Below are 23,773 nucleotides of genomic sequence, written 5' to 3' on the forward strand. Positions count from 1 at the left end.
AGCTTTTTAAAAGTCTGTGCATGTCATGGCGCTTTAACAGAATCACGTTGGACCATCAGAAGTGAGAAGTACGAAAAATGTGAGTTGCTAAGCGACAACAGGATACTTGTGCAAAATCCACCGAGTGGCGGTATTTACAAGTGTGAGAAATAAACTAAAGGCTGATGAATTATTTTCTGCCTGCTGGTAGTGTAAATAAACGAATGGTCGTATCCAATTATGCATTTTAGCTTGCAGTGTATGCAAAACGTTTTTGCTCAGTCCAGGCAAATCCATCAGATGCATGCAGTTTACCATTTCACTGTAGTTCATTGGTTAGTCCTCCGTTGATATTTACCAGTGACCTGACTTATCTTGCCATCACTCTGCAGATTAAGTGAGCAAAGATTGATGGTAAGAGCACTAAATGGTAGCAGTGAAATTTACTACAAGCAACAGATTATGATCAAATCCTCAAAAATAAAAATTGGCCACTGTCTCGCTTCCTATTGCCATTTCCAGTTAAATGTTAAACATAAATCAAAATTACACACGGTGGAGAATATTTAACCAGCACACGCAGGTTACAAAAATCAGCTAGCTTGATGCTAACACACAATGAGAAAAGCCATTTTCAATTAATCTTCCCCTTAATCGATTATTGGAATTGTATTTTTCAGCATTAAAAAAACCTATATGGGTCGGTCCCAACGGATTAGCACAGTAAGCGTTACCGTTTTTGCCTTGTCGCTTGTTACATGCGCGAGGTTCAATTGCCAGGTGTGTGGGTACGAGTCGCCATTGTTCAGTCGCGTTTGGCCGCATTGTGCGGCGGGCGTTAGTGTTGCTGCACTTTAAGCTCCTTTTCAAACAGCTTCATCTCTCATTCAGGTGCTTTCAGTCAATCATCGACACTCGTTAAATATTAATGAAGCGCCGTTGTGAATTTGCGCCAAGTGTCTGCAGCACCTGTGAAAGGATCTTAGCATTTAAAGAGAATCCCGCCTTCAGAAGATCATACATGCCTGATTATTCAGGCCTGTTACTGCGAGGTGTCTGACTGTCGCGGACGAGCTTGATCTGACAAGGGGACAGCGAACGAAGCGCTAGTTAGCGATGCTATAAATAACGCGGGAAAACTGGCTGCTTTTCATCATTCAATATGGATTCAAATCTCATGACGGGAATATTGAATTGAAAATTAAGGCCTCTTGCCACTTACAGTTATATAAATATAAATTTTATATACTTCTTTTTGCAAACTATTTCTAATAATCTTGCAAGAGGAATTAATTGAAATAAATTAATGTCTTTCAGGGTCAAGCTACCACCAATATAAACACATTTTTAATTTTCAGGCACAGTTTTACGAAACAATTTGACTTGCTCAATTGATATTAAACTTTAAAGTTCAGTTTGAAAAAAATAGTCAATCTTTTTGGACATTTTTGCGTTGGAAACTGACATTTTACCTTTATTATTGTTTTATTAATTGTTATTTATTATATTTTTACAAGCTAGCACATAATATAATAATGGTCATCTTGTTTTATCATGAACAGTTTATTTTGTGCAGCATTTGTCGTAAAAGAATTTAAGAACCAGATTGTCATACTGTGAGTCTCCACCTGGACCCAGTAACTGATGCTCTTGTCGCTATCACAAAGAAACAAGAAATTGTGGAAATTCGCTGTCAACAAGCTGAAATGTTAAAATGCACTTTTAAAACATCACTGAATATCATAGCAATGTGTGTATACCATGCAAGCATGCCCACGAGGGATGGATGAATGCTTGACGCTCTCAAGACTCCCGCTGCTAATGACGTACGAATTACCTTGAAGTTGCATGTTTGCAATACATTTGAGAATGTCAGTCAAAGCTTGACAGAAAACGACAGAATTTGTGATACGGATCTTGTTATAGTGTGCAAGTGTGCCTAATATTTCGCCAGTCTATTTTCAAAACTGTTTGAGAGAGCTCTGAATCAGAGTGTGAACGGCACACAGCAGATGGGGAGAGAGTTGAGATGGATAAAATGGTCTTTGTTTTACAAAGACACGCAGGCAGTCGCGTCGGTACAGACAGAATCGGAAAATCAATTGTTGCCATGTCAGAAAATTCAAAATAGAAATGAATCATGTTGTTCTCCCATTGGGAACAAATAGCTGACATAATCTCTGATTTTATTGCTTAATGCAGTTGAATTTGAGCCAATAGAGCAGTTACTGACAGATTCACGTGTTGCTTCCTTCACTTCTGCGGATCCCCAGTACTCATTTTAGAGCGACAATAGAGAAGTTATCCAACACCGATGGCACATTATTTTTAGCCCATAGCGCCCCAATTACAAGAAATATTAGTACGACTCTTGCATAAACGCAGCCTCCAATGAGGTTGGGCCATTCTTGGAGGCTGATTTTTGAACCAATGAGGAAGAGGGAGGAATAAAGCATAAACTTTTTGTGTGTCTGTACCAGAGGACGGTTGTAAATACATGTAACGAGAGTCAAGGTCGCATTCGGTCCTCAATGTGTTTTTACGGCGTTGTTCAATGACAAAGTACCAATAGTACCTTTTTCCACATTTTGTCCATACTAATATTTGCATACTCACCAATACAGAGCACATCTTGCAAATGTGATGAAAATGTGTTTTTGTCATTTCAAAAGTGATCAAATGCAAACAGACTTCGGACCACGTGAAAGGAGGTCTAAGTTGTGGTGCAGGCGGTGTAATTTTGGTCGATTTGATCGATTACCTTGAGTTCGCCAATATCGTCAAGGTAACGACCAATCGCATTTCACCTGTTTTCTGGGTTTGGTCATGTGACATTCGCAAGCTCACCCCTGTGATGTCATTTTCAGTCGACAGCAAGTGGCAAAATGGCTTCCTTCTGAGCTGGATAAAAATGGATCCATCTTGCTGCTTGATTCATATTCCATAAATGCACTATTAATCTGACTCCTGTGTTTTGACTAGTGGGGCTGCATAGAACATATAATTGTCATAAAAATGTTGGACTTGACTTCCCCTTTAAAACCAATATGAAATGATCTGCTTTGTCAGACCTCAATTGCAACTGCCTCCACTTCCTGCTTGTTCTTGGGGAAATTCCCTTCAGTTTTGTCTTCAGCAAGCGCTCAATCGGCTTCAGGTCAGGTGACTGAAATGGCTATTGTATAACCAGTTTGCCTTACAATTAAGATACATTGGAGGTCAAAAACGATAGTTTGTCATGTCATGTGTCAGTACAAAATGTGTTCAATGTACTATTCCTCTCTCGTCCGCTCTCAGGGAGGTGGCCCAGATCGACCAGTTCCTGCAGGAGACTGCGGCACGAGAGGCCAACGCCAAAGTTCGCCTGCAGCAGTTCATCGAGGAGCTACTGGACCGTGCCGACCGCGCCGAGAAGCAGCTGCAAATCATCAGCAGCTGCGGCACCACGCCCAACGGAAGCTTGGGTCGCTGCAGTCTCCAGGGCAAGGGCAACGGACGCCAGGTAAGGAAAGATTAGCGCGATGTGGTTGTGGTTACCTGGTCTGACTCACAGAGTTTGAATCGGTGTAATTATTGTGCCGTGCGATTGACTGACCTTCGCCAGGTGTAGTACAACTCAAGGCTAAAGTCATTTTAAGTTCTCCTGTGTGGTATTATGGGATGTAATTTAGCTCAACACAATTGGATGTATTTTTCATTCCTTGTTTTATTTGTCTATGGTACTGGACAGAATATGCCATCCATTATCACACTAATAATAAAATTTAATTTCTCAGTACTAGACTGTATTTACTAGAATAAAGGCTAAATGCACTCAATGATATTTTTGGATGGTGAAGATGTGAAGACAAGGGAAAAAAAGTTTAGCTTTTACACCAATCCAAAAATAAGGCAAAAAACTTTTACCTTAAATAGGTTGAAATATTACACCAATACGATCTTACAAATGTGACATTTAAAAAAAAAAGCTACTTCAATCACGTATATCATTTTACCAGAATGCACTCGTAATGACAAAAGTCAAGATTGTATTTGTCTAAATTGAAGAAGTAACACTTAAGTTAATTAAGTAAAAGATCAGAATTTTACAAGAATGAAGACATAATACACCCATCGATTTATAAAATAGCCTTGTTTATCTCATTCCACATTGATTAAAATGGAACAGCCGAGCATGTCACTTATTTAGTTAATCATCGAGATTCTCCGAAGAGAGGGCTCGAGAGACAGAGAGTGAGGCCACCTGCTCCATTGCACAGATGGATGCGTTTCCGTGGAAACCAGTTCTTATTTCTCATTCAAGGTTGTGATAGGATTTTCGATGTGATGTAACATGCTACAGATCTGCCATACACTAAACGGCGTGTCCATCTTGAGCCCGTTTCACACAGAGATTCCACATTAATTGTCACATCAAAGGAGTCATACAAAAATCCGGATTTATCCACAGGGGTAAAATATTAGAAAGCATTCCGAGATTCACCACCTTATCAAGTACATTGATGGAGTCAAAAAAGAAATATATATCTGCCAAATTTCTTTTATTAACTTTGTTAATACTCCCTGAACACACTCTGACAACGATAGTGCCACTGCCACCTACTGTAGTGGATGTGCAATTACATTTCACTCCAAAATGCATTAAAAAAAAAATCCTCACCAAAATAAAATAAACAGATCTTACCACTTTCAAAAGTGGGTATATTCCGCTATCAACTTTTTACCCCCGTTATATTTTAGAGCTGTTTTTACAGAAAAAACAAACACGGAAAGGCGTCTACACACCATTCCGACCTCGGTTGTCAGAAGGTCGGTACACGCCATCTGTTTGGTGCAGTGAGCAATGTTGTAAAGTCTAAGCCGTTGTTGTGGTGTCTGGGGGGCGGGCGTGTTCAGCCAAGTCAACATGTACAATTGTGTTGGGCTGTTGGGACAAGGCAGCACTGTGATTGGCTGTCAGCTAGCGAATCAGTGCCCTGGACCAGACGGGAAGTGACGACAGCAGAAAAATTTTAAAAATTGACGCTATTTCTCAGGAACGGAATCAACTTGACTCATTTTGATATCTTTTTTGTGGATATAACATCTGGCTAGACAGAAGAGCGCAAAGGCGAAGTTATCACTCTCATTCCAAGATCGCCATTATGCGACATCACCATAAAAGGCTACACATTGACGGTGTGGGTTCTACTCCTCTTGCAGACGCTGAAGGTCCGGAATATTTGACGCCTCTCTCTGCTTTTGCGGTGTGTTCTTTGGTCATTTTCCGGTCACACGTGCCGACTTCTCTGCCGACACGACGGTTGGCCATGACAGCCATCGTGGATTGGTGTGGAGAGGCCTTTACAGGCAGTGTTAACTGACTTCTGATACGACCTCAGAAGGCAGATTTCTGATCTAAACTCAAAACATCCAAAATTGCCTACATTTTAATGTCCATTTCATGTGAGTGATGTTTATATAAGAACATGGAAGAGGCAGTAAAAAGCCGGCTTTTACAGGGAGTATCAAACGAACTCAGGTGAGTCACAGAAAACGAAGTGATTCTACGGAGCCCCTTAGGGGACACGGAAGAGAAAAAAAAACTTTGCGTTCCCTCGCAAAATCTTTGCGTTCCCTTGCAAAGTTTGCGTTCCCTCGCAAAGTTTGCGAGGGAACGCTAAGTTGTTTTGTTTTGTTTTCGAGTGAATGTTTATTTTTTTTAATGCGCGTTTATGTACTTCCGGGTCATCTCCCGCGTAAACAAACGCAGCAAAGATGGAGTGTGTTCACCCGTGGGCGAGTTTAATTGAATTTTACTTTGAAATTGTCTTGAAATACAAAGAAATAAAATCAGTTCTGGATATTAAGCACAGTTTTCAAATAAGTGAAAGACAGTTCCAAGCCCTCCTCCATGATTAGTGCCGCCTCCAACGTACTGTCGTCTCTTGAACAGCAGCGCATTCGAGGCAAGGGTAGTCAAACTGACCCGGAAGTACATAAACGCGCATTAAAAAAATAAATAAATATTCATTCACTCGAAAAAAAAACAACTTTGCGTTCCCTCGCAAACTTTGCAAGGGAACGCAAAGATTTTGCGAGGGAACGCAAATTTTATTTTTTTCTCTTCCATGTCCCATAAGGGGCTCCGTACGATTCTTCTTATGTAATTCCAAACGTGAGCTGTTAAGGTTTGACTGCCTAAAGAGCACTCGTCTCTCGTCCAAGCTTAGATGTACCTCAGGTGTTACATCCTAAATTTAGACACTCGATGTAAAGTCAAAGACTTGAGTCATAGCATGGTTGGCACCTTGGCGCTGTGTGAAGGAAAGCCCAGAGAAGCCACCCACCCACACACAGCTGACTCGCAAACTGTCGTGGCATAACCAACAGCGCCCACTATCGCCTTGGAGACTAAATGGCAAACACAAAAAATATTTTTTTAAATACATTTTTAATTTTATGAGGAGAAACCCACATTTTTAATGACGTAAAACCTGCTACAACAACACCGCAAAAAATGCCATTTTAATAGCATGAAGTTGTAATTTTACAAGATTAAAGTGGGAAAATAATAAGTAAGTTTTCAGCTTAAAAGTTTGTATATATTCACGTGAAATAGTTAAAAAAAAAATTTTTAGAGTGCGTTCAAAGTGAAGCAGCGCGCAAGCGATATATGACAGATGGCGAAAACAGCTTTACTAAGACTGGAAGTCAGTGCTTTTTATTACAATGTGTCTTATGGTCGTGAAAATGCGGTCATTGTAATTGTATACGAATATTTGTACGAATAAAGTTTTAATCTTACAAGAAATAATCAGAGTGTTACAAAAATAAAACAGTAATTTTGACGTGGACTCAAGTGTACAGACAAAAAAATCTCAACATGTAAACCAGTGGTTCGCAAAGTTACGTATTCAGGCTCCCTCTTGTGGTCCACAAAAGAATCACGAAATTAAATTTTCAAACTGCATAAAACACATTTTTTGCAGTCCACTACAGTACATTTATTGGTGCAGTTCAAATGTATTTAACTTTTAAATACAATACATTTGCATTCAATTTCTTAAACTGGTTTGTTTTCAAACATTTATGTGAAATATAATTTAATTCAATCATTATTTAAGTATTGTTTTGAGGACAGGTTTAATTTTTAAACTTTGCAAAATATTGCCTACCAAATATGCTACTTTATTATCATACGACTCATTATCGTGGTTGGAAAACAAACTATTTTTAGATGTAGTAATTAATGTAAGAATTTCGAGAATCTCTGGTGTGCATTTGTTTTCCTTCATGCACTTAGAAAACATTTTGCTGTTGGCTGATGTCATTTAAATGATGCACTTAAACATATATATGCATACCTTTCAACCTTCATGTGAGGGGGGCTCTCAGTATGCTGCATTGCAGGTCAAAGATGATAAACATATTGGTGAATTATTACCGCAACCAAAAGTGAATGAACATTTTTGCGCAGACAGACTTTTTCTTCCATGAAATGGTGCAGGTGGACTACGGGAGAGCTTGAAGTGTGACTTAATTATTTCAGAAAATCCTGCATGTAAGCCACCTAATAAAAGCTTTGACCTGCTCTGCTGTGACTGCGAGCTGACCTAGAGTCAGCCTCGCGGATCTTGCACTGTGTTTGAGGCCACCGGCAGGCTGCATTTTACATTCCACAGAGGGCTTTTTTTTTCTTTTTTTTTTTTTTTAATGCTCGCACGTTGTAGCAGTTGGCAGCGGTTCACATTCACATAGTGTACAGTAGATCCGAATCCAAAAACTCCGGTAGCACACAAACAGCTTCAGGCAAGCAAGAGTGAAGGTCAGATAGCGCTCACACTGTAACAATAGTCTTCATGATGAAGCCTTCCTCATGCTGCACACATGCGCCTGTAGCGCCATCTTCAGGTCTGTTCTAATCTAAGAAATCAATTTCACAATTAAGTAGCAGCTATTATGCAGTTGTATATTTTTGTTTGTAATACAGGACATAAGCTATCACAGCCTACATTATGTTACGTAATAAAACTGCAAATCAGGCTACTCTTCATGTTATCATGCAGCGGTATGATTTTATGTTTAGTTGTATTTAATGCTTTATAGCCACTGGGGAAGCAATTAAAGACACAGCTGGAGCATAAAAGGTGTCTCCCGCCCACACACAGTCCGGCATGCATGAGCATAGGTTGCGGCAAAATACACTTTACCGCATTATTAATATTACTTGTTTCTTCCCACTTTGATGTTTTTCTGAATAATGGACGCCTTGATGTTTGTCTGCAGAGAAACTCCAGCATCTCTGGAAGCACAAGAGGCATCTACCAAGCATCTGAAAGACGCTCCTCCCCCAGTACAGGGTAAGCTGCAGCTGTTTTATTTTAAGGGGGCGTTTGTAACTTTAAAATAAAAAAATAAAACTGTGATTGATATGTTTGTTATTATGACAGTAGTACATGATAAGTATGACCACCATGTTTGAGGAAAAACTACCAATCAGAGAAAGAAGGCGGTAGCTAATTACTTACATAATTACAAGGGGGCATTCATATTAATATCAATATCAATATTAATATCAATATTAATATTAATATTAATATCAATATCAATATCAACATCAACATCAACATCAACATCAACAGCAACATCAACATCAACATTAATATAAATATAATATAAATATAAATATAAATATAAATATAAATATAAATATAATATCAATATCAATATCACTATTAATATTAATATTAACTTGCACTGAACTTGTATTTGGACTTGGTACTTATATGTCCGTTTAAAGAACTTGTTTTTTTTTTCAGTAGCTTATTAGCTTCTTCCAAGTTTTAAGTAAACAGCAGAACAAAATGTAACATGGCTAAAATGGCTCGGGCTCAACGTCAGCTTTTTTCCTGGAGAAAACGTGACGTCAGACTGAGTGCACGTCACTTTGTCCTGGTGAAACCCAATCTGTCATTTACGAAGACATGCTACGCTCGATCTGTCTCAATAACACTTGTCTTCTTCTGTTAGCTGAGTGCGAATGTACAAACGGATATCTTGGGAATATACTGTGTGAGGTCCGACTGAGCCGCCAGTTGGGATGCTAATGTTTCCTGTTGGGACGTCACACGCTTCCCGGTTACGATTTTAGTCACGGCGACACACGGTTGGTCCGACAGCCTTCTGTCTCAGTGATGAGCTCCTCGTCTTGGACCAACTGTGCAACTGTTCTGTGACCTCAGCAGCTTTTTATGCAACCACCATAAGCCTGTCTTGCGTCAATTTAACACCACAAGTGATTGCTATTTTTTTATTTCTGTTCCCCATCAATTATCCTTGTCACCAAGCTGTTTTAATCAGAGATAGCTTTTGTGTCCCTAGATTAATTTTTTTTATACATTATTTTTTTCCCCTGTAAATCAAGTTTTTCAGCTATTTTCTTTTTTTTTTTTTTTTTTTAAGTTTGCCATGATATTTAGTGCAATTCGGATTTTGCCATGCATTGTAATATATAGCTATGACATTTCAGAAAATTAAATGCACCTGTTGCTGAACCTACCCCTTAATACATGAATATTGTCATTTGTCATTATAGTGCATCGGGTCGGATCAAGTCGGTCTCGCAAGGTTCCGGCGGATACGACAGCGACAGTGTGGAGATGCACCCCATGGAGGAGTGCCCCGAGGCTCAGTACTACCACATGCAATGCCGCCTGAACGAGGTGGCGTACGAGCGCTCCCCTGGGTGCGCCGGAGGCTCGAGGAACTGGGGTCTCCGCAAACAGGCCATCCAGAACTGGCAGCGGCGGCCTTACAGGAACAGCACCGAGGGCGAGGAGGGAGACGTGTCCGACGTGGGCTCTCGGACAACCGAGTCTGAAGTGGACATGTGGGAGCAGGAGAGGAGAGCGGTGGCGGAAGTGCAGCAATCAGGCGCCCCCTATCCTTACCACGGCAGGGCTGGATATCGACCTCATGCGGGTAACAATGTTATTGTAGTTAACAAAACTAACAAACTAACTCAAATTGAAAAACCACTTTTGTTAACAAACTAAAATAAATATGAAAATGCTTATAAAAAAAAAAACATCTTACATTCATTAAGATATTCTTCATTTTCGCCAACTGCTTTCAGGGTTGACTTATATATTATACATATCTATTTCAATGTATGAGCAATATATCTGTGCAGAAAAGAGAAAGTCAAACGGTCATTTGAGAATTGTGGTTTACATTATTACAGAATACTTTTTTAAATCTAAAACTTCATTAAAAAAGTGAACAGAACAGGAACAAAATGGAAAATAGCAACAGCAAGATAAAAAAAATGCGAGACACTACTCGGCATTATTAAAATGTGACATATAAGACATATTTTTCTTGACTTATTTGGTCCTTTGTTATTTATTAATTCATATTACAGTATTAATCATTAGTAAGGCCTGAGCAAGAGATAGGCCAAATGTTTTTTTTCAATTTTAATGACCATTTCATCTCAGCGTTCCCAGTTCAAGTCTCGCTTTAAGCATTCCTGTTTCTCTTTGCATTTTCTCCTGTTATTCGTGTTTCCTCTAACTTCCCCACAACATCCAAAGCGTGTTAAATGAATTCAATCCAGGAAATACCTTTCAGCAAATTCCTCAATCTCGGCTAATTGTTTTTTTTTTTAAATGACTTCCTGTTTAGAGTGGGAATTAATTGGTATCAGTCAGGTTGGGTTGAGTTTCGATGCGATATCATGACTGAAAATGTGCAAATATATGGAAAGGAACCGTATACGACAAACTTTTATGACACCATGTCATACTCAACTGGCTCTGACGTAGCTCCTTTCTAAGAGATGACTTTATCATCTGTTACCTATTCATATGCACACGTTTCTTTCCTCAGCATATAACATACAGATGATTTTTTTTTTAGTTCGTTTGGCAGTTGTAAGTGTAGGCGGTACGTATGTGTGTGCGTGTGTGTCTAGGTGAGGAAGCGAGAGTGTCAGTGGTGGTTCACAGGCCTGATGGTTTGGAGCAGACGGCCTTGAACGGCAAAGATGAAGATGAGTCACCTCCGAGCGATCTCCCATCAACGCCGATGCTTATTTTCGCTCTGCTCCTCGCAAGCGACACACACGCGTAGCTTTTTCCAATCACTCGGCAAATGAATACCTTCACACATATATACATCTACAGTGTCTGTACATCCGTTACAAATGGAGCTCAATCTGGTGCAAGCAACACTGCGGCCAATTATGTGACTCAAATAAAATATGTCAACTGTATGATTTTAGGCCGGGACTAAATATATGAGGTGTGTCAGAAAAGTTACAGGACTAGCATTGCAAAACATATTTTGAACCCAAACTATGAGTACTCCCTTTCGATTTATGAGCGCTGGAGGCGTTTACGTCATTCAATGAGCAAAACAAGTGAGACTTGTGGCAGGTTAGGTTGCTCCGTGAACTGGTACCAAATGAGTACTGTGATATTGTGCTGTCAAAATCGGAACTATGACATGTTTGTAGTACTAGTATCTTTATTTCGCAAAAATTTGCTCCAATGTTACGGTAATTATAAATCTTCAAACGGCGCAGGCCCTAGCGTTGTACTGTGGTCTTTTTTTCTGGTATAATTATTCAAACTAAAACTCACGAAAAGATATTGTTACTCAATTTAAAATATGTTTGTCCTGCATGATATTAAAAAAATATATATATATCCTTTTGTTTGGAGGACTCAAATTTAGCAACTTCTCATGTAGTTCAAACGAACTGTCAACGGTTCTTGTGGACAACGTAATTGCTGCTGGTTATGTACTTTTGAGATTGGTGTTGTCATGGCGACTACAGTTAAAATCTTGTATGGGTGATAGCATCTCTAAACAACACCTCTAATCATTTCCCCCCACCGTTTGTGTCCATAGGTCGATGTGAAGGCGTCTACAGCAAACCATGTCGCCACGAGAAGAGCCCTTCCAAATCCAACGAGGTCATCAGTCCGGAGATACTAAAGATGCGCGCCGGTTTGTTTTGTATCTTCACCTACTTGGATACCAAAACGCTACTGAGAGCTGCGGAGGTCTCCCGTGATTGGAAGTTTGTGGCCCGCCACCCGGCTGTATGGACCAGAGTCTTGCTGGAGAATGCACGCATTTCCTCCAAGGTGAAGAACATTTCTTTTTCAATTTAACCCTTGAGACTTCCTATAGTGAGTTTGGTGACATTCTGTTATTTTATCCTGCAGTCATTTTGGCTGTCTTGAATCAATATAGTTTGAATTTGACTTTTACCATTACATATATATTGACGATTTAAGGCTATATCTGATTGTTGCAAAAGAAAGCACTCCTTTTGCTCATTTTAAGGAGGAGGAGGAGGAGATGAGCAGCAAAAAAACAAAAAAAAAAGGAATGGTGCATCCTTCACTAATGGCTTGGCGAGAACTTGGAGAGTTTCAGCAGGTTCTTATTAAATATGTCACTGAATGTCATCTCTCATGTGTCCCAAAGATAAGGACACTGAGACATCGCATATTAACGGTTCCTCCATTGTTGTCATGCCGTTACCTATAAATAAGTCTGCCAAAATAGATCACCCTGCCAACTCCGCTCCTATTGGGGCTGCTTGTCTGATGTCACGCCAAGGCGCTCTCCAATAGAACATTTTTTTAGTTGGAGGCCACCCCACATTTTCCTGAAATGCTCCATTCTGTGGTAAAATACACAAAGAACGGGTTTGCCGATGGAACGCTACGTCCCACTAAGTGCAGTGTGAAAAGGGCTTAAAAGGTGTTTGTTTTTCAGCATGCTTTGAACGGGGAAAGTTTGTTACTCTGAAAGCCGGTAGTCAATAATGAAAAAAAAAAATTAACGTAAAGCATAGTGTGACACACCTCAATGGATTATTAAAGGGTTAAAACCCCCCAAAAAGAATAAATTTTTGATCTATATATTTCAGGGTGAATATATATGAAAGATTGTTTATCTTTACTGCATTTGAAGAACGTGTGTCTTTTGTGGTGGTTGGGGACACATTAAGGACTGCTTACGGGTAAAAGGGTCCTCCTGTCCGGTGAGTCACCAAGATCCCAAATCATTGCTGTCTTTCTCCGTTTGTTAGTTGCTGGGAACGTTGTCTCAGTGGTGCACTCAGACGCACTCGCTCATCCTGCAGAACCTCAAACCGCGACAGCGCGGAAAGAAGGAAACCAAAGAGGAGTACCTCAAAAGCACACGGTGAGCTGCAGAAAAACAAAGAAGGTTTTTGTGCTTGTTTTCACACTCGACACATTGCAAGAACATTTACCATCCAGATTTATCCTGGAATGCAAATTGTGAGCGTCTGCTAACCTGATGCCCTCATGTCAGTGGATGTCTGGAGGAGGGTCTGGAGGCACTGCTGAAGGCCACGGGAAGTAATCTTCTCATCCTCAAGATCTCGCATTGTCCCAATCTGCTGACCGACCGCTCCCTCTGGCTGGCCAGCTGCTACTGTCGCGCTCTGCAAGCTGTCACTTACAGGTACTTTCTAACATGTTTTTGACGCGCAAAGAAATCCGACAAATCTGCAGCTTTCACGGAATGCCTTCGCTTACATTTGCCGTACCCTTCAAATGGTGGATGATGACGTTGTGAGCTGATTACACATGAAGAAGGTTTGGTGTGTTTCAGTCAGTCGTCAATGAAATCTCCTTCATTAGTTAACCCTCTCGCTGTGCGTAAAAAAAAATACATAAATAAAAAATTCCCATGCATGACTAGAGGCTAACAGCTGAAGTCTTTTAATTAAATAGAAAACACCTGATGAACAGCCACAATAACTAAATTTAGCCCTAGAATAAAGGAATAGCCGCAGGTCTCCATGTTATTACATGGAGGTATTAACTATATTGTCGCGCTCACGAGGCGTGAGAGACAGTTGCACCTTTATTATTGTAAGCAATAGAATAAGCTGGCAGCTATTTATATTCAGACAATGACGACGTGTATGGTAGTCACTTGTCAACACGCCATCGAAGATGACGGTGTCACATCAAAACTAAATATTATTTTTTTTTTTTTTTAATTGTAGTTGTTTGTTGCTGTAATACAGAGTGGCAGGAGACAGACCTTGTGTTTTTTTTTGCATACTTGGCCAATAAAGAGGATTTTGATTCTGATTAAGTCTGATTAAGTCCTTGAGGGCCGCTATCTTGCATGTCTTAGATGTGTCCCTCCTCCAACACACCTCTCTCAAAAGATTAGACTTGTTACCAGGCACCTTAACTCATTCAGTACCAGCCGAGTAAAAAAAAAAAAAAAAGGATTTTTGACGTCTTTAGCCGTCAATGGCAGTAAATGAGTTAATGCGCTTGCTGATGTAAATACATGCGCTTCCAAGCCTCTTTGGGGTCAGAGGTCATTGCGAGGAATAGAGCCTGTTTCATACAATGCAATCCTGACCGGATCACATTTTCCTTAAAAGGTTGTAAAATGTGTATTTCAGGAGTGCCACAGACCCAGTTGGCCAGGAGGTTATCTGGGCCCTCGGAGCCGGCTGTAGAGACATTATCTCCCTGCAGGTGGCACCACTACACCCATGGTATTTATGGCACTAAGAAACAGGGGGGCACTGTAACAAGGTTGTTACGGAATGACCCCCAAATGACATTGTTGCCGTTTTGTCACTTTCAGCCAACAGCCGGCTCGTTTTAGCAACAGATGCCTGCAGACCATCGGGAGGTGCTGGCCACATCTCCGTGCGCTCGGCGTGGGGGGAGCAGGATGTGGAATTCAGGGCCTGGCTTCACTGGGTAAGTGTTACTGTAGCAATTTCAGCGACTGCACACGTGTCAAACTCAAGGCCAGATGTGCACTGGAGCAATGGATGGGAAATGTTTTCTCCAAATCTGTTTTGTCATCATCATTATCGCTTGCCGGCTCACTTTCCTGCCCTGTTGCTGCCCTCCCGTATTCTTCCAATTTTCACAAAGCAAGACACGAATCTGTACTCAAATGTAGGTCATAACTTGTATTGGAATTTCAACAGCTTCTCCAAAGCAAAATAAAATGTTATTATGAGTCACTTTGTAGCAGACTAACTCACACTGCTTCTTCTGTTACTGTTGCACTTGTCTGCATCTTTCATTTCCTAAAAAGATAATTACACATTTTTGTGGTTTCGCCTACATAACCAGCCCCTGTGGGCATACACAAATACAATCTTGCCCATGATGAAAACAAATTTGTCTCCACTGAGCCAAAGTATGGAACCACACTTAATCATTCCAATATGCGTCAACGGGAGTGAAAATTGATGATGCACGACGTACAAATTGATGTTCCCTTCTTTCTGCAGCAAGGAACTGCATGCGTCTTCAAGTGCTGGAGTTGGACCACGTGAGTGAAATCAACCAGGAGGTGGCAGCAGAGGTCTGCAGGGAGGGTCTGAAGGGCCTGGAGATGCTGGTGCTCACCTCCACACCAGTCACCCCCAAAGCTCTGCTCCATTTCAACAGTGAGTTGCAAAGCACCTGCGATATAATAACAATATTGCAAAGAAATCTTTATTTGATGGTTACAATGCAAGTCAAACATACATACAAGTTTGCAGTTGATGACAGTCTCTGTAGCGCTCATTAGGGTCCTGGGTAAGCGGCAACATATCCCAGATGGTGACCAGGTGTGATATTGTTCAAGACAACATTTGAAGGACTTGTTCTTTAGGTCTACTCCATGATTCAACATGCTGGAACCTTTTAATTGTTCCCAGAGGGGAAGCGTTCTCAGCCATAGCAAAGACTTGGATTTGTCAATTCAATCTTCTTGATTCAATTAAATTGCATTTAATGCCTCACAAAAATCCAATTCCGTTGTATATGGTCTCTTGATGGCTAAGAATGGTCGATATGAAGAAGCCTTGAAATTGCAGGTTTAACCATCGAATTAGACAATAGCAACATAAGAATAACATCAAAGTATAAAATCTCCATGTGCGTAGGTACGACAGTAAGCCAGGAGACTGTGCAGACTAAGCAGCAGCTTTGTAATTGGCAATTGTTCATGTAGTAAATAATAAATACTGATTGTGCAGAAGTGAATGGCTAAGTGTACTTGCTTAACCACAATATTTTTTGCCTAATAGTATAATCGCCCAAATAGATTTTAAATCACAATATCAATAAAAATAAAAATGTTTTTTTCTATAAAAATATTCGTTTTTGTGTAGTATATTCTCAGTCATCCAGGTCGTGGTAATCCACAAAAGCTGAATTGGGGCAACCGCACTCTTTTTTTTGTTGTTGTTGACTTTGTTGTGCTTTTTTGTTGTATTCTGAACACATTCAAATATGACGTCTGTAGCTATGCTATTGGGCGAATTATATACTTTTACATAGAAACGGCATCAACAGTAGTCAGCAGAATAATATAAAGAAAAACAGCTTTAATGTACATCTATCGAGAGTCCATAAATAATAAATTGCCATTTTATTCTTATTATTATTATCAGTTTTCATTTCATTAACATTCTTACCGTTGCGTGCAGGTGTGTGCCGCAACCTGAAGTCCATCGTGGTGCAAATTGGTATCGAAGACTACTTTGAGGACCCCAACAGCCCCGAAGCCAGGAAGCTGTTTGATGAGATGGTTAACAAGCTCCAGGTAACAATCAATGGAATCACGTGTGTGTGTGTGTGTTTTTTTGTTTTTTTTGTTTTGTTTTTTAATGTTCTGGAAAATTCTGCAGTTGTGTGGGAAACGGGTACATTCTGGTTATCTTTGACTATGCTGTCCGAGTTTTAAATTGAACCGTAGGCATATTAGCCCATTCAACGGAAACAAATTTGGAAGCTTTCGCAGTTCAAAACTGAGTCGTTTTATTTACACGGCAAAAAGAAAAACAGTGTAACTGGAACCTGGATTTAATGAACTCTGAACCAGGATCCCAGTTTCAACAGGCAGAAAATAGTGTCCAGTCAACGCAAAACGCCCTCTCGAAAGTTGCTGCTTGATCTGTTTGTTCCAATTGGCTGTATTTGTGAGACTGGTCACGTGCTTCCCAAGTATGCTGCTCTTGTCTTCGAGAAACAGACTTACAGTAGACGATGTTTGCAGTGGCAATATTCCCATGAAAGGCAATGCTTAGACATATGTGGCAGCCATGTTAGCAGGAACAACCGTCCCATCAAAGATGATGGAAAGCATGAGGTTTAGTTTAGCATCTTTATATGGCTGTTTTATAATCAGGTGCCAAACGTGTACACGTCTCCAAAACATTATATTTTTGGGAGAGTACAGTGTATTTTTTTTTTGTAAAGCCCTTATCTACGACATCTAATTGTAACGCAGGTGAAAAGAATGAAGCGCTAACATCGTGGCTCATGAAGCAATCAGCTACACGCCATTTATATTATTTATTAATTTAGAATTTATTCATTTACAAATGTTTACTGAAATGAGAATTTTTAAAAACTACATAACAATTACTTGGTAGTGTTTTGGATGTTTTTAGACCACAAAAAAAAAAAAAGTACTTTGATGTTACAGACACGTTAAATCGAGATTTCACTGGAGTGACATTTGGCTGTTTTTTTTTTTCTTTCACAACACTCTTCTGCAGGGGTGGGCAAACTTTTTGATTGGCGGGCCACAATGGGTTCTAAAATTTGACAGAGGGGCCAGACCAGAAGCAGATGGATGGAGTGTTTTGGTAACCTCACCTCATCGGAGAAGAAAAATACATTAAATTTTAAATGAAAGTGAACAAAAGCATTACAACATTATATATGTCTTTGAAAAACCACAGTATTTAGAAAATAAAACATTAACAAGGTTTATTCAGTTCATTTTTTTCAAGTTCGGCGGGCCGGATTAAAACGTTTAACGGGCCGCATGTGGCCCCCGGGCTGTAGTTTGCCTACGCCTGCTCTTCTGTGTGGTGCGTCAAATTTAGACCATACTTATTTTCACTCTAGAGGGACTTTAAATCTTCCATTTATTGACTGTGGTCAGCATTCACCTGCACAACGGTGCACACACGATGACTAACAGTTGAGTTGCATCTATTTTTACTCCCGACTACACACTGGCCAAAGTGCGATGCGCTCCCCGTCGTCATCTTAACGCGCTGGGTGTTAACTTGCTCGACAATTCAACAAGCTAATTCAGTTATTCCTGGTGCTGCACTCCAGAAATATATATATATATATTTTTTTTTAATTCTCCTTCTCCCTTGTAGGCATTGAAGAAACGACCCGGCTTCTCCAAAATCCTCCACGTGAAAGCGGACAGTCTGTGCTAACATCATTTCATGCTGATTGTGTTGAGATACGCCTCCGCCACCCACCATGCTGGCGCCATTCAAGTCAAAAAGACGCTGCTCCGAGTGTGTGCGTGTGTGAGTGTGTGTGTAAGTAAGCGAAGATGTCCCGGCTGCAACAGATGTAACAGTGGGCCGCCTTGATGAACTCATACTGAGGCTCAATGTGCACATTCATGCGTAAGGAGACACTTGTTGCTTGTTGCGGGGGGAGTCATCTGCTGCACTTCTGTGATGGCTGGGACTTGATGTGGTCTCATGGCGGGCTCCTGATGACACAAAAAAAAAAGAAAAACAATGATTCCTTGCTTTTCGGATCACGTTGCCTCTTGGAGTCGGATCTCATTGTCGAAACGCTCGGAGACGGGTCACCGGACCACCTGCACACTGCTTGATGTGGACCTGAGGGTCACATTAAATAATCCTCTTGTGGCAACATTTTAGGCCCGAGCCTTGTGACTGAATTGAAACTTCATGTTTCAACTTGCTGCACAAGAAGCGTGCTGCGCCGACTTCCTGGTTTGGCACTCATGCGTTTCCTCTGCTTTCACGATGGATAGCGTTCATTTTTTTGAAGGTAAAAAAAAAAAAAAAGTATCAGGCAAACGAAGAGAACAAGCACGCAGGATTCATTTTAATCTCCAAAGCGGTGCCATTCGTGTCTGCTCTCATTCCGGTGAGATTTTTTTTTTTTAATCCAATGTGCCATTGATGTGGGAATATTTCATGTCTTTCTAATCACACGTCAGAGTTTGATCGGCTCCTCCTGGCGGTCTCGATGCGTCACGGTATTAATTCCTCCTTGTGGCGCCTTCTGCTGTATTTTTCAACGGCGTTCACAGTTCAATGGCAGGATTCAAATCTGTTGAGCAAGAATGCAGAAGGTCTTCAGTTTACATACGAGATTTACAGGTTACGAAAGACACATCGCGTAAGAATATGTGATCATGAACGAACGTTCACTTAGGGCCGTCCTTACCATTTTATCGGCTTGTTTTATATTTATAGCCCAGAAGGGTTTTTCATACAAATATTGACCTTAACTACAACTTTACTACTGCGCTTGCATTGGTTTGTGATAGACTACGACGAATTCCGACTTGTGTACAAATTTGCGTTACGTCACAGCAGTAGAAACAGAACTGCGTTAAAAATGTAGGAGCCCCTGGTTGCAAGAAATTGCGTGAATGCTGAGAGATGCCAAAGAAACGGGGACGTAAATGCAGTTTAATGCATTACAGCAGACCGTAGCAATGACTTATACGGAAGGGCATTTGATTTATTTATTTATTTTTTTGATCTACTTAAAAGTTAATGATCAATTGAAGAGAAGTTTGTAATTGAAAAAAAAATCACTTTAATATTTGTTAAAGCACATGAATGAAATACGGTCGCTGATGAGTGAATTATTCCGTGGAAAGGAAATCAACCATCTCTGGCCTCATCTTGTTGTTTTTTTCAAACACAGCGCCCGAAGAAAAACAACCAATCAGAGACAAAATGTGTGATTTACTCGTGGGTAAACCTGTTCAACATAACATCCTGTGATTGGCAAGTAGCCTCGTACCTCACCTCTCACCCTAAGTCAGCTAATGATGACAAGCGGAATGAAAAATTAATGGATGGATATAATCGTAGGGAAATATTGAATGTGTGAATGTTTGTCTCTCAGCATTCACACAAAAAGCACCTTTTTTAAATGTATTTCTTTTTCTCTGATACGGCGCATAGTTCAATACTGCACAGCGCTAGCTGCGCTATGCTCTACCTAACTCCGTTTGAAAATGTTTGTTTGTCTCTGCATACTGGGAAAATCACAACACATTGAATCTAGTAGTGGCAATGCAAAGAAACAACAGAGGAGGACAAAAGTCTTCTGTATTGATTTCTCAGCATTACGTGCCACATTTTACCAAAGTGGAGTCTGTGTAGTCTAAAACTAAAACTAAGCTAACATTAGCCCATGGTCATTTTCCCTGTATGTAAGTTTCACCCGTTTGTGAGCAAAAACACATAAAATAGTGTGAGGGCGTTTTTGTCATGTATATAAGAGGTAATCTGGAATTGAGCTACTGACACTTAGAATTTGAATTATCTTTTATCGTTAATGTAGGTAGAGCACTCTCTTACAGCTCCACTGATAGTGCAGTGGTGTATAAATAAAGTCGAGTTTTAAGTAAATTATATATGACATTCAAATTAAGATTTATTTTATTTTTTGGGCAGTAACTCCAGTTGGGGCTCAAACTCCTACCAGAAAAAAAAATCATCACACTTCACTGACAAAGCCATAGAAACTAGTCACGCCGCCATAATCATGCTATCCGATATCAAGCCAACGTCTTTTTTTAAGACAGCTGGCAAATGCAACAAGTGTAGCCTGTCTGTAATTTTGTTGCGAATTCCACCACACCTGTTCTTGTACTGCTCCGTGTTCTACTCGAAGTGATTTCACTGAATTTAATATAAAGATAAAATCGCTACGTTGACGTGGTGGTCATCGTGTGGATGTGGCGGCCATATTGGATGGGGCAAGCCACTCAGATCATCCAGATATATTATAAACATAAATATACACACATACTATTGACGAGTCGGCACTGGTTGTATTGATGAATCGGGCTAAGTGCAATAATGGACTGCTGCCCGTATGTAAAAAATGCTTTTAAAAAATATTTCAGTTTATCCCTTTCTTCACTTAACCTCAAAATAAGAAATGGAGTTGGACCACTCTAGTTTTCAGTGGCTCAATTATGTGCTTAAGGCCGCTCATATCGTCATCCTCTTAAAATGATGGTCTGAAGTCATATTTTGATGAAAATTCTATATTTCTTAGGCCTTATTAAACATGATGAACATCTGTGTTAAAATCTGTTACATCATGAAACAGATTATTCAATTCTACCCCTAAAACTGAATTCTCAATACATAAGAATAGCATAACCTGTATTTGGTTCAGTTTTTGGTGTCTTCTGGAAAAACTGAAAAAAAAAGACTTATTGGCCAATCTTTTTGATGGTTGACCATATTGAAGCCTGGTCATACCTGCTTTTGCCAATGGAAAAGCAGCAACAGCTGTGTTGAGCCAAGTGGGTACCATACAGTGGGAAAGTGGCAATAGAAGGTGGTTAAGCACATAGGTTAGCAATACTTAAATCTATCTATACTGCAAATCAAAGGGAGGACTCTGGATTTAGAATCAGGTGACTGTGGACGCAACTCTTCTTGTAGAGTCCAGTTGCGTTGATTCCAGGATGTGAATTTTAAAGGAAGAAGTACATCGTAACGGCATTTGTGGAGTCTAGTAAGGACCAAAAGTGAAAAGTAAATTTCTCTTCTGCTGCTACATCCGTCGTACTCCTTAGATTTGCTCAAAGAGCAATATGAAGTCAGAGAAGCTTGCCTTGGAACAAAAGCTTCTGACAGCAACTCACATTCGCTTTTAGGCACTTGCGTTTGACGCGGGATGTCTAAGGAGGGAATGTCTAATCGCAGGTGGCACATTTAGTGCATGCAACTTTTTGTTTTTAACTCGCACGCCCGCTTTGTTACACGCAGAGGGGAACACATTAAATCACGTGTTTCTTTCAGTGCGTTTAAGTCATCTTCAAACGTTCAGGGATTTTTTTTTCCAGGGAGTTTTTTTCCTGCTAGGTTCAATATTAAGTGGATTAGAAGATCCATTGTTTTATTTCCTCAAATAGTAGGCCAGGATGTTTATTGACCAAATGTACCGATTACCAGCCGGTTAGTCTCAACTGTCTAAGCAGCCTTGTACAAATTAATTGGTGGGTTTTTTAAGTTACAAATCATTTAATAAATAGCGTATTTACTTATATATAATATTTTACATGTTATCACTCCTCACGAGGGTCGCGGGCATGCTGGAGCCTATCCCAGCTGTCTTCAGGCCGAAGGCAGGGTACACCCTGGACTGGTTGCTAGCCAATCGCACAATTTAGAGTGTCCAATCAACCTACCATGCATGTTATTGGAATGTGGGAGGAAACCAGAGTGCCCGGAGAAAACCCACTCAGGCACAGGGAGAACATGCAAACTTCACCGTCCATCGTCCACCGTGGCGCGCTGTTACCATTTGATCGGAATGATTTTGTTAATATGCCGCTATTTTACTGCTATGTAGTGCTAATGTGATATTGCAATGAAATAAAATGTATTGTCCTGCATCCGGCGGGTGAACAGTGCAGGGTGTATAGTCAACAGGGATAGGCCCACCCGTGACCCTAAAGAACACACATTCTTAAAATCAAATGATTTTGTAATTTAAGAAAATATTTTAACTTGTATACTTTTTTTAAATATATATTTACCAGTACCATCAAAGTAATGGGATTTGTACCAATCTGCCAGAACAAAAACGTTTTATTTGCGAGGTCACGCATCTGTTTGACCAGAGGTCACTATTTGAGGAAATACAGCAGTATTCTTGAGTGCCCAACTGATTAATCTGCTGGGAAATTGAATTTTTGTATTTTAATTGAGCTTTTAAAATGGGCAAAAAATAAGCCCCTGTCAATTTTTGTGGAACACACTACAACATTAGACAAAAAGCCCCCGCCCACTTTGTTGTAAAAGAAGGAAATACTAAAGGACAAAGTATTGTAAATCAGTCAGTGTTCTGTGAGTAAATCACATCTTAATTGTTGTAAGCATTAAAGGACCAAAAAAATAAGTTATTTTATTCATTTTGTATGTTTTAAATTAATTGTCCGATTAATCGGTTATGGAAAATCAAAAGTCATTATATTGGTTGGGCCCTAGTGTGTGTGTGTGTGCGTATATATATATATATATATATATATATATATATATATATATATTATATATATATACTTGTTTTTACATTTTTGACAATCCTGCCTTTGTTGTCAGCTACGTTACATAAAGTCGATTTCAAGAAACGAAAATCAGAGGGTAAAAAGAGAAGAGCAGCAACATTTGATCACTAGGTGTTGGAAGATGCTGATGTTTACATAGTGTGAGCATTCTCAAGTTGAGCGAAAGACAGAATTATATGATGTATATCAGTTGTATTTGAACTGTTTCTTAGATACTTTATATTAAATGTGCTCCATTCACATAGAGAAGGAAATTATTTCGAGTAGAAAAAGATGATATTGTTGCTATTTATTTCTATATATGTATATATATATATCTATATTAAAAAAAAAAGCGACACATGTATAATGTTGGCATGTTTGTGTTGAAGCATCATTAAGTTGCCTTTTAAATGTTCTGCTACTGTGGCAAGAAATGTGATGTTCAACCGCTTCAATTGCCTGCAGTTTGATAACATTTCTCTTTCGTTGACTTTCGTCTGTTGTTGCACTAGTAAGAGAAAAAAAATATAGAGACATATAGTATATATATATGTATGTATACAAATATATTCCAGATGTTTATGAAGAGTGTTGTTTTTAAATGTTGGGCAGGTTCTTCGTATTTGACTCAATAAAATGCACTTTTGTTTTAACGATCATCAGCCCACTGAGAAGCGAACCA

The 23,773-nt window shown here is 39.8% G+C and overlaps 1 protein-coding gene across 1 annotated transcript in view; it reads left to right on the forward strand.

Annotated features, from left to right (window-relative positions):
- The window catches only part of fbxo41 (F-box protein 41), a 38,561-nt gene extending 15,503 nt beyond the window's left edge, over nucleotides 1-23,058 (forward strand). Inside the window, exons 4-14 of the mRNA XM_088303095.1 lie at nucleotides 3,277-3,481; nucleotides 8,248-8,321; nucleotides 9,557-9,942; nucleotides 11,878-12,116; nucleotides 13,073-13,188; nucleotides 13,321-13,473; nucleotides 14,438-14,533; nucleotides 14,626-14,744; nucleotides 15,290-15,448; nucleotides 16,478-16,593; nucleotides 18,170-23,058. Of these exons, the coding sequence (XP_088159221.1) occupies nucleotides 3,277-3,481; nucleotides 8,248-8,321; nucleotides 9,557-9,942; nucleotides 11,878-12,116; nucleotides 13,073-13,188; nucleotides 13,321-13,473; nucleotides 14,438-14,533; nucleotides 14,626-14,744; nucleotides 15,290-15,448; nucleotides 16,478-16,593; nucleotides 18,170-18,232 (1,726 nt within the window). The 3' untranslated portion in view covers nucleotides 18,233-23,058. The remainder of the gene's footprint in view (nucleotides 1-3,276; nucleotides 3,482-8,247; nucleotides 8,322-9,556; nucleotides 9,943-11,877; nucleotides 12,117-13,072; nucleotides 13,189-13,320; nucleotides 13,474-14,437; nucleotides 14,534-14,625; nucleotides 14,745-15,289; nucleotides 15,449-16,477; nucleotides 16,594-18,169) is intronic.
- Nucleotides 23,059-23,773: the final 715 nt, after the last annotated feature.

The sequence above is a fragment of the Idiotropiscis lumnitzeri genome, chromosome 8 (assembly GCF_059441095.1).
Source record: "Idiotropiscis lumnitzeri isolate Australia: NSW breed Sydney's pygmy pipehorse chromosome 8, RoL_Ilum_1.0, whole genome shotgun sequence".
NCBI classification, from domain to species: Eukaryota; Metazoa; Chordata; class Actinopteri; order Syngnathiformes; family Syngnathidae; genus Idiotropiscis; species Idiotropiscis lumnitzeri.